The sequence below is a fragment of the Helicoverpa armigera genome, chromosome 10, assembly GCF_030705265.1.
Source record: "Helicoverpa armigera isolate CAAS_96S chromosome 10, ASM3070526v1, whole genome shotgun sequence".
Taxonomy (NCBI): Eukaryota; Metazoa; Arthropoda; class Insecta; order Lepidoptera; family Noctuidae; genus Helicoverpa; species Helicoverpa armigera.
In genome coordinates this window covers 6,908,611-6,919,260 of record NC_087129.1, presented here as the reverse complement: position 1 = coordinate 6,919,260, position 10,650 = coordinate 6,908,611, and the positions used below count along the sequence as shown (strand labels likewise).

The 10,650-nt window shown below is 33.1% G+C and overlaps 3 protein-coding genes and 1 long non-coding RNA gene across 4 annotated transcripts; 3 read left to right on the top strand and 1 right to left on the bottom strand.

Annotated features, from left to right (window-relative positions):
• Positions 1-1,050: 1,050 nt before the first annotated feature.
• LOC110372270 (uncharacterized) lies at positions 1,051-2,787 on the top strand. The gene is made up of 3 exons (XM_021328870.3): positions 1,051-1,402; positions 1,755-1,900; positions 2,015-2,787. Exons 1-3 carry the CDS (start codon positions 1,320-1,322, stop codon positions 2,785-2,787), a joined length of 1,002 nt encoding a protein of 333 aa, XP_021184545.3. The 5' UTR covers positions 1,051-1,319.
• Positions 2,788-3,267: 480 nt separating this feature from the next.
• LOC135117425 (uncharacterized) lies at positions 3,268-4,701 on the top strand. Its single transcript, XR_010276899.1, has 2 exons — positions 3,268-4,219; positions 4,306-4,701. It is a non-coding gene; the product is annotated as an uncharacterized LOC135117425 (long non-coding RNA).
• Positions 4,702-6,079: 1,378 nt separating this feature from the next.
• On the top strand, positions 6,080-7,950 carry LOC110372296 (ribose-5-phosphate isomerase). The gene has a single exon (XM_021328909.3). The coding sequence runs from the start codon at positions 6,218-6,220 to the stop codon at positions 7,010-7,012; it is 795 nt and encodes a 264-aa protein (XP_021184584.1). The 5' UTR covers positions 6,080-6,217; the 3' UTR covers positions 7,013-7,950.
• Positions 7,778-10,400, bottom strand: LOC110372298 (uncharacterized). Its single transcript, XM_021328910.3, has 3 exons — positions 10,180-10,400; positions 9,684-10,050; positions 7,778-9,406 (listed from the first exon to the last, which is right to left on the bottom strand). Exons 1-3 carry the CDS (start codon positions 10,180-10,182, stop codon positions 9,243-9,245), a joined length of 534 nt encoding a protein of 177 aa, XP_021184585.1. The 5' UTR covers positions 10,183-10,400; the 3' UTR covers positions 7,778-9,242.
• Between the last annotated feature and the right edge of the window lie 250 nt (positions 10,401-10,650).

Sequence of the window (10,650 nt, the reverse complement as noted above, 5' to 3'; positions counted from 1 at the left end):
CGAACACGCAACAGGCAAGCAATCCCTCAGTCACTAGAACCACTCCAAGCGCGCAAGCTTTGTATTCAAAGTTTGCTGTTCTCGTGAGATATTTAATTTCTGTTCTATTTATCTTTCATCCAACTTAATGACAAATAACACAACAAAAATACTTCTACATATTGTTTACAATAATTTGTATTGTAACATTAAAATAATATCAAAAATCACCTATTACAAACGTGCATCATCCAATAAGAGCACATATTTTTATTTCACACTAAAACATTTATTTTCTTTTTCTCTTATTCCACATAATAGATCGTTCGGAAGATATGTCCCTATTTTTAGTGGTGGAGATGAAATCGAGCGTGAAATGGTTACCACACGGAGCGGTTGTCTCGTGAACAAACGAATACCGGATCGCCGTTTGCCGCCGGGGCGTTTGCCGGAAAATTGGCTGGCACACCACTACGCTCCGGCTTAATAATAACAATGTATTGAATGTCTGCCCTCCCCGTGATGGGCAACTACTTATCTGATAGAAAACCGGCAAGAGTGTGTTCGTAAATTAAATGAAAGATTTGAATTTTCCTTTTAAATCAAACTGAAAAAACTGAAATGTTTATAGTTTGCAGCGTTTTCCCGCTAGTATACTTTCCTCTTCGTTTTGTAAGGCGCGACACATTCCGAGCGATAAAAAGCTTGTCGGTTGTACATGTCATTCTTTGAACCGATACCTGTCAATTGATTGCTCGTTGGGGTTTCTTACGATCGGAAAAGCCGAGCGGAAAATCTGCTAGTGTGAAAACGCTTTAATAAGTAATTAATGCTATGCATGGCGGCTAGTAATTACCTCTGTAGGAAGAGGTTATTCTACAGCCTGTAAAAATCATGCATAGCCACTATCCCATTGCTTCCTGAAATCCTAATTCATCGCAACACAATTTTATCAACAAGGATTATCTTTTGATGATGTTGGATATTTTAATGGCTATAATTTCAAAATTTTAACATGAATGTCCCATTGGAAGAATATTAATATTATTAAAAAATCATACGTTACACGGTACAAGCCGCAGTAGGGACCTGCGCATCTGGTATTGCTTTACACATCTCTATTGACTGTTGTCTTTGACTAATATTGACAGAAAATGTCTATATTTTATTGAACTTTTTTGATGACTTGTCAATTTAAATTGCTTACTTTTACAATTTATATATTTTTACTATCAGGCGTTTTATTACTACAATAAGTAGGTAAATTTCTGTTTTAATAGTCTTAAAAAGGTCCTCTTATATACTTCTACGTTTAAAGTAGAATAAACTACTTGCTAGATATGAATTCAGAAATGAGTGAGGATGAAATGGAAGCTAACAAAATGCGAAATGCTCTTACTGCTATCGCAAATGAAATGCAAAAGTATGTACCCCAATGTATCAGTCCTTTAATTAATGTTCAACATCATCTTTATTTACTGAAGGAAGGCATATACCTACACGAACATTGGGCATCAAAATCAACCTATCAGAATTTCTAAAAGCAAAACTTTTCGTCCCCTTTATTGAGCATGTTGCCAAAGCCTTTAACTAAGTATGTCAGATAGACGTATCTAGATTTATCTAAGTTGACCAGGATCTGAGAGTTAATTTGAATCAAAACGATCCACTATCACTTTCTCAGAAATTCCATCAGGTATTAAAACTTGTAATGATAGCATCTAGCGTTTCAAATATACTGTTACTTACCTATACCTTCTTCACTTTTTCCTTAGGCTTCACAGTGAAACTGCATCTTCAAATGAAACAGAAAAGAATGAAAATGGAGAAACTTTAAATAAACTTATAAAATGCAAGACAAATCTTAATTTGAGAAAGATTCAAATTAAAAAACTAAAAAGAAATCTCCGAACAGCATGTGGTAAGAACATCAGTAGATATAAAAAATACCTACACCTAAATAGTAGATAACTACAATTTTATAGTGATTGGTTAAAAATACATTAGATATTAATTTGGAAAATAATATTTTCAGTCGTTGCTAAAACTATGTCATCAGCTAAGGCAGCCGAAGCAGCATCACTCAGTACCCATTTAGATATTACAAGAAGTAAATATATGGACTTAGTACACCAACAGAGTGAAAAAAATGAAGTAATACACCAATTGAATGGAGAAAACCGCGCTCTCCGTAATCGGCTAGATTTTTACAACAACATTATTCAATTAGGATATAAAGAGTTACAAAATATGCGAAATGAATGCGAAGAAAATATTTCTTTTGCCGAACAATTGAAACATATTATTGTTTGCTGTGGACAGTATTACGCAGATCATTTTAATGAACATGAGAGATGTACTCGATTAGAACAGAAAAATAGGTTCTTGAATACTAAAATAGTCATAATGGAAAGTAATTTGAAAGCAGCTACAGACGAACTCCGAAATCTTCGTACTTGCATAAAACCTTACCGTGAGAAAAGAGACACTCCAACAAATTCACGGCATTGCATTGACGTGGTATGCTCGGAGTACAAAATGGGTTCTCACCAAAGAAACTTTGCAAATGTAACCATGACGTTTGAACTAAATAATTGCTCTTCACCGACTTCTATGAAAGATCTAGACCTAACCAGCCACTTAAAGACAGTTAAAAAACTTCTCGATGATCAAGATAATCTCATAAAAGATTTGAAAAGTCTTTCAAAGGGAATAAATGTTGATGAAACATATTTAACTTATTTTATTTACATTTACTTACAGCGTCTGTTTGTAAGTACCCATCCTAAAGGCCATGAAACTCCTTAAGCTATTAGATTTTTTTTAACTATTTGTAAGCCTACGCTATCCCCAGTTGACAGGAATGTCAGGCTATGTTTTATGGCGGAACGGGAAGAAGTTCCCGCTACATGACAGGCCGTGGTGACCGAGGCAGTTTTACCACAGTGGTAGCGATAGTAGTATTTTGGCCAGCTTTACAGTTGGCTTAAACAGGAACTAAACATTTAGATCATAGCTTACCTATAACCGGAATTAAATCACCAACAATTAAAAAAGTGGTTCTAATTTAAATACTTAGGAGTCAATCAGTATAATGGCTTATAATTTCAATATTCTACGTGAAATGGTTTAGGTCCTAGGCCCATATTAGTCTATGCCCATGATGATACCTACATTAGTAACCACGAAATTCATCGAATCATTTCAATCACTCGAAATCTATTTCCTATATCTGTTATCTACTTATTAGGTACAACTACGGTGGTATGTATCTGCCTAAGTTTAAGAGGGCTATCACAAATTTTCGCGAATTTAAACGTTTTATACGAGTTTTGATGCTTTCGATATAGTCACTATAAAAAAACAAAAATAAGATTCAGAAAGTTTGATCATTTATCTTGAAAGTGTATTAAATAAATATTTTAATTTGTCCACGTACATCAGTAAAATCTTTGTCTCTGCAAAGGATGTTTCATAAAATGTTGCTTTTGGGTATCTTTTGATGCTTCGGTACTCCGAGGATATAGCAATTTAACCATTTATAAAAATGTTCAAGATACAACTATATCTTGTACTTGGAAGTGCTTAAATCAATTTATTACAATTCATACAGTATTACACCAAAAATAATTCTATAAAACTGAGAGTTACTGACAATTTTCCGTACGAAACTATATTTTTTATCTATGAAAGTATAATCCAAATTCAAATAAAAAACATTTAATAATTAAGGTGGTATTGTTATAAAGCTTGAAAAAAAAATTGGTCTATTTAAAAGTAAAACAATATTTTAAAATAATTTTTGTTTGCAATGCAAAAATCAATATAAATCTTGTGACGCGCGGTGTTCAACTTTAGTCAGCGCCAGGCGCTTACCGAGGAGGGACGTATCGCTCGCTGTTGCGCCGCGTAAACTCGCCGGAGTTCGAAAAATATAGCGCAACCTACGCATCTAACACGTTTTGATACTAGTGAGTTTTATTTTATTTATTAGTTATAATGATCTGATTGAAATGTAATATACATAAGTATTAGGCCATGATATTCTAATTCGAAAATGTTATAGATTGGGTTCTCTTTTTTTGATGTTGGTTATAAAGAAATATGTACGTAAATGTCATTGTCTTTAGTTTCGCTGTTGCATAATAATGTAATTGGACTTCTTTGATTCTTGCAGGATAATGAAAGCATATTTAATTCAGACTATCAGACTCAATTGAATACCAGTACAAATAATATGGTAAGTATTTTTTGTCACCCGCAAAAGGTATACGTGACATATTTGTTTTAATAAACTATCTACATTCCTAGTTTTCATTGTTGCAGGAAAATGAAGATACAATACATGGAAGACGAATTATAGATTTTAGTTTTTTTATAAATCAATTACTTATAATTGATAAACATGGTGAAAAGTTTGGTTGTCGATTAAATAATTTAAAAATTGTAAACGATTACTTGTTTATTGTAACTCAATCGAGCTATTCTAGGTTATAAAATTCATCGGTACAAATAATATTTCATAAACTATAAAAACAATAAATTATTTCGGAAAAAAGTGGCAAAGTCTCAAGGTGTCTCAAGTTTGTTTGTGCCGCGTGGCGGTCCGCAGGTGTGCGTTGCGTATTTCACTAGACGCACACATGCGCAAGTGCTGCCGGCTATCGTCTAATTTACCTACAACTGAGCAATTCGATTTTGTAATAGCGCTCTTAAAAATAAGTTTTATGAACTTTAAGAGAAATACACTACTAGGTTTTGTTTTTTTATGGATATTTTTTAAGCCTTTGAATATCTTACGAGCGAAGCGGACATACAGATCATTTCGAGATTTCGAGGGATAATACAGAATGGCAAAATTTTCAGCATTTTAACCTTTTAGCAATCTATGTATATTACCTACTATACTCTATGCCTTTTAGTGAGATATGGTTCTATCTCTATTTTTTTAATTTTATTGTACTTATATATGTTACCGGCCGAACCCGATTTTAGGACAAACCAGTTTTGCCTAGGCTCAACTAGTTCTTCCTATACGCGTTAGGATTAACTAGTATAGCCTAGTCCAAACTAATTTGACCTAAGCCCGATAGGACGGACCAGTTTAGGCTAGGCAAAACTAGTTGATCCTAATATCAATACGCACACTCTAGGATAAACTAGTATGGCCTAGTCTAAACAATAAACAAATGTAGCGAGGTCGGAAAGTAACTGAACAAACATGTCAGGACATGTTCATGCGGGAATGCCGATGAGAATGAGATGCAGCTGCAACAAGAATTGTTCCACAAACAGATGCCAGTGCAAGAAGGCAATGATACTCTGCAATTCTAAGTGCCACCAAAGCAAACCGTGTAAAAATAAATAACAATTTGAATAATTAACATAATACTCGTATGATTATTGCTTCTTAAAAAAAACAGTATTATTTTTTATAGTGTGATTGTTTGTATTACCAATTATTATCCATAACTTTTAACGACAACAATTTTAATTTGAGATTTGATTATTGCTTCTATTAAAAAAAAATACTTACCTATTATTTGTTAGTTTGCTACATATATGTAGTATGATTGTTCGTATTATCAATTTATCGATGAATCATTATAGTTTAATAAAGATGATTATTTTTCTAAACACGGAGTAGTTTATTTAGTTCATCTATTTATTTAGACTTTTAGATATGTATATGTTTTGACTAGGCTATACCAGTTTATCCTAGAGTGTGCGTACTTATATCAGGATCAACTAGTTTTGCCTAGCCTAAACTGGTCCGTCCTATCGGGCTTAGGACAAATTAGTTTGGACTAGGCTATACTAGTTAATCCTAACGCGTATAGGAAGAACTAGTTGAGCCTAGGCAAAACTGGTTTGTCCTAAAATCGGGTTCGGCCGGTAACATATATACGATATTTTTCATGGTTGATTTTCTAACCATGAAAAATATATAAGTTTTAATCTAACGCCATCTTTACTTTTGTGTACGTACGAATTTAGTTTAGTACTGCAATTGTCCGCAAGATAGCGCTGTTTTTGCATTGTCAAGTTTTGACGTACTACATACACAGATAACATAACTTTGACATTCACGTTAGTGACATTTTGACAATCAACAACAAAATTATCGTCATCGCACGTGTATATTTGTAGCCTGTGAGTGATTTATACTTGTATATAAGACTTGGCTACATAAATATAATTACGATTTCTTACATTCATCTAAATATAACACAGATGCATGTTGCTTAAAGTCTGTGCATCGTCAATATTGAAACACAGTGCTACAGTTGTAAACTTACGACAGTTTTGTAGTAAAAGCGCTAAAATGTCTTTAGAAGAAGCTAAACAATTTGCCGCTCACCGGGCTGTTAATGAGTACGTAACAAATGATTGTATATTCGGCGTCGGCAGTGGATCAACTGTTGTATACGCGGTTCAAAGGCTCGCTGAAAGAGTGGAAACGGAAAATTTGAAGGTGACCTGCATCCCTACATCATTTCAAGCAAAACAGCTGATCGTTAAGCATAACCTAACATTGGGCGAGCTTGATACGAATCCTACGATAGACGTGACAATCGATGGAGCCGACGAGGTGGATGCTCACATGACGCTCATCAAGGGTGGTGGCGGTTGTTTACTACAAGAAAAAATAGTTGCCTCTTGCTCCAAGAAGCTTATTGTTATAGCTGACTACACAAAAGATTCTAAAAAGCTAGGAGACAGATACAAAAAAGGTATACCAATAGAAGTTGTACCCATGGCTTATGTACCAATTCAGAATAAGATTGCTGCTCTTTATGGAGGGGAAGTGAAGTTACGCAAAGCTGTTGCCAAGGCTGGCCCTGTAGTGACTGACAATGGTAACTTCATTCTCGACTGGGTGTTCACAAACCAAGACTTGGATTGGGACAAAGTAAATAAGTATATAAAAATGATTCCTGGTGTTGTAGAGACTGGTTTATTTGTAAACATGTGTGAGAAGGCATACTTTGGACAGCCTGAAGGCAATGTAATAGAGAGAGTTGCTGTATAATTTAGCTGATAGTTCCAATCATGAACTCTGCTATTGTGTTATGTATTTTTGGTGTTCTTGTTTTAAGGATCAATTTATCAATGTTAAGAGAACTTAAGTATATTCCTCAAATGATGCAAGCTATACATTGATGTTATTAAGAGTTGAAAAGTACTAGCTAAGCGAAAATATTTTTGTATGATTTTCTGTGTACTTAGTGAATGTAAAAAAAGCTACAAGTTACATAATTTAGTTTTTTATGGATTTCATCATTTTTTTATCAGCAAAAAACATTGACCAATGTTGATTTCACAATCAAATGCCTTAGTGGGTGGTAACAATATAATAATATGTATGATAAGAATTAGCTTCACTGATAGTTACACAGTAGATTACTTGCTGGTCCATTTACTTAAGACACAATTTAAAATTTTCAGAGGCTAGGTCTGTGTTCTTGGAACAATCTTCCAGTTGGATCTAAATAAATATTCTAAATATGTAGTTGTTAGAAAAATAAATAGATAAAGTTTAAAAGATTTACTTCCTCCTCCTTGCTAAATATGTACTAGGAATTACCCTCTAACTTAAATCTCATAGAAAAATATTGTAATAGAGGTATTTACACTTAAAATAAACGTCAAAAATTGTTCATCACTGTCAACCGCAGGCATGCCCAAAAGGCTGGCAGCATTGCCACACTGATGACAATGCTTATCCTAAGTCCAAGATAGTTAGTAGCCAGCCTTTTGATCAAGGGAATCTCATAATATCTACTATCTGTTCTACGTGTGGGTTATACTTAAGTAGATACCAACTCATGTTTGTCATATTAATGAATGTGGTTGTATAAATTGTTGTTACTGAAGTGAGCGTTGTTGTGTTTGTGTCATGTCCTGGATAATATTTTCAGGTACATTACAATATGGGTAAAAATAAACGATAATAAAAGAAAAACACTATGATATTTCTTTGATTTAATCAAATAAGAAACACACTTTGGCAAATTAAAATTTTAACTTGTTTAAAATTAAACAAATCTGTGTAAGAGGTAGAAAAAATAAAATGTTAAATAGACTTATCATAGTATTAGGCCTTACACTTAAAAACTAAATTTTTGTTTATTAACAATAGCTTGTGGCAGATTTTTTATTTGCTTAACAATAAGACTTTTGTAAATAAACTGTGTGATCTAAACAGATAAATAATTCAGATCTTCTATTTTATAGCATTATATTCATATCATGGCCAAGAACATGTTTTATTATACATATATTTAGGGAATGTAACACAGTTGCTTTTATAATAAAACTTCAATGCATTTTTACATTGTTCTTATTAATAAATATTCCACTCTTCTGTGCACATTTTTACAAAAAATATCAAGCAAGAATTTTATTTCAAAACACTCAAATTGTGCAATCTGCCTGTACCTTACTGGCACTATGAGTAATCATAGGTTGATTCATAAAATCTATTCAAACTAAACACCTACAACAATATGTTGTTATCTTAACCAGACCAATTTAGAATAAAAGTATATGATATCATGCTTATATAAATTTCGATTAGAAGGACTGAAAAGGTCATGTCTATAACATTTAGCACATTAGTCATTAATTTTTGTAAAATGAAATTTTACATTTACTATGAAACAATAGTGTTCAGAACCATATCTTAAAGCATACAAACCAATTATGACAAACCACACTAAAAATAATAATTTGTGCTCTATTAAGCGAATTTTTGTCATGGAGGAATCCTTAATAAATTGTAACAGCTTCATGTGAAAACGTAGACCCTTTAGAATAGTGTTAACATGAATGACTTAGAAAGACATAACATTTAAGACATAAAGCTTCTATTCTCTATCTATGACAACAATAAATTGACATACACATTGAAAGGGAAATGAAGGTTACACATAAATGCCCAAACATTAAAAATTGGGGTGTTGAAACAGGAATAACCAGTATATTCAACCTATCTACATTACACCAAACATTCAGATATATTTAGATGTCAATAATAATTAGGGCTTCAGATAATACTGAGGAACTTAAAACCTGGACACCCTGTGAAAATCAGAGTGGTTATTTTGTCTTTTGAAACAAACAGGTACTTTTTTGTGAAACTTTAAAATAATTGCATATTTCTGTGTATCACTAAAACATTCAGTTGCAGTTGAGAATATTTAAAATGTAAGTGAACACACATCAACAGTATAGTGTAAGTATAGTGCATCTGTAAATGTCTAATAGAGACTTGTTTTTTTCATGATGCGTAAGAATTCTTCCTGATTGATTTCCCCATCACCATCTCTGTCAGCCTCGTCTATCATCTCGTGGAGTTCTTCATCTGTTAAGTTCTCGCCAAGTTCTTTAGCTACTCTTTTCAGATTTTTAAATGATATCTTGCCTGGAAATAAACAATTGAAATTGTAATTAATTCAATAAACCGAGTTGAACTCAATTAGCTACAAGTATTAGAATGTACAACAAAAATTTTACTGTAAAAATTTACAGGTACCACATAAAATCACACCATTTGGTTAAAATGGAGCTGATTGAAATAACATAGAAACAAGAATTCACTTCACTAGACAAAGACAAGTGGAAAGAGCAAAGAGGTATGTAAGCCTTCAATCAAGATACAGGCTAAGACTTATCTAGAGCTTTAGCTTAAGAGAACTCACCAGTTTCATCATCATCAAAAAGTTTAAATGCTTTCATTATTTCTTCTTTAGTATCCTTTTCTGCCATCTTGACAGTCATCAACTCTTGGAAATCTTCAAAGGATACCTTGCCATCTCCCTTATCTATTTCTGCAATCATCTTTTTAATTTCTTCTTTTTTCGGCTCAAAACCTAAAGCTCTGATAGCTACCTTCAATTCTTTAGTATCTATTTTCCCTGTATTTTCTGTGTCAAAGAGATCAAAGGCTTCTTTAATATCTCTTCTTTGTTCGTCTGTCAACTCAAACTTAGGTCCTGACTTCTTACGTACTCCTCCAGTGTTATTGGAGCCAACATTTTTCTTCTGAATATTTGCTACAGCAGTTGCCTGTAAATACGTAGCAGCACGTATGAAAATGGACCAGAATATAACTTATTGTATTCTTATGATCTTTTAGGGTAAATGGATATAACAAGGAAATGAAAATGAATAATTGAGTGCTTTTCCATCACTTACCATCGTGATAATGAGTAAAATAATTTGCTGCCTTGAAATTCGTTACCTGCATACAAAAGTTATGTTAGAAGCTAACTATCATGTCTGTTATTCCCAATGAATAGTAATCTTTCCAATATATTGATCCAATTTCTATATGTTTTCAAAATGAAATAATCACAACATTGAATTAAAATCTTTCATTTATTTATAATTGATATACGATCGACAAGTTCAAACAAGTTTTTTTTTAGTGCAATGTCACTAATGTCAGTGTCACTGCTGTCCTGTCAAGTGTCAGTCAGCTTATTTTATTTTTGTTTATGGCAATCGATGCTGATGTCGAGGTATCGACGATTCTGCCACTAACGAGTGCTCGTAATAAAGGTGTAAGAGGTAACAACCAAGAATTTTGGTACTGGTTCCATCCAGGGGCTTTCACGAAAGAAGTCCCGCAGACGCAACGCTAGTGTCTATGCGATTGCTCAGTAA

Bases quoted from the DNA above. Each gene is read 5' to 3' on its own strand.
- LOC110372270 (XM_021328870.3), top strand. From the start codon at position 1,320: ATGAATTCAGAAATGAGTGAGGATGAAATGGAAGCTAACAAAATGCGA. The intron at 1,403-1,754 runs GTATGTACCCCA...CTTTTTCCTTAG, and splicing joins ATCGCAAATGAAATGCAAAA to GCTTCACAGTGAAACTGCAT. The intron at 1,901-2,014 runs GTAAGAACATCA...TAATATTTTCAG, and splicing joins AAATCTCCGAACAGCATGTG to TCGTTGCTAAAACTATGTCA.
- LOC110372296 (XM_021328909.3), top strand. From the start codon at position 6,218: ATGTTGCTTAAAGTCTGTGCATCGTCAATATTGAAACACAGTGCTACA.
- LOC110372298 (XM_021328910.3), bottom strand. The intron at 9,407-9,683 runs GTGAGTTCTCTT...GTTTATTTCCAG, and splicing joins TTTTGATGATGATGAAACTG to GCAAGATATCATTTAAAAAT.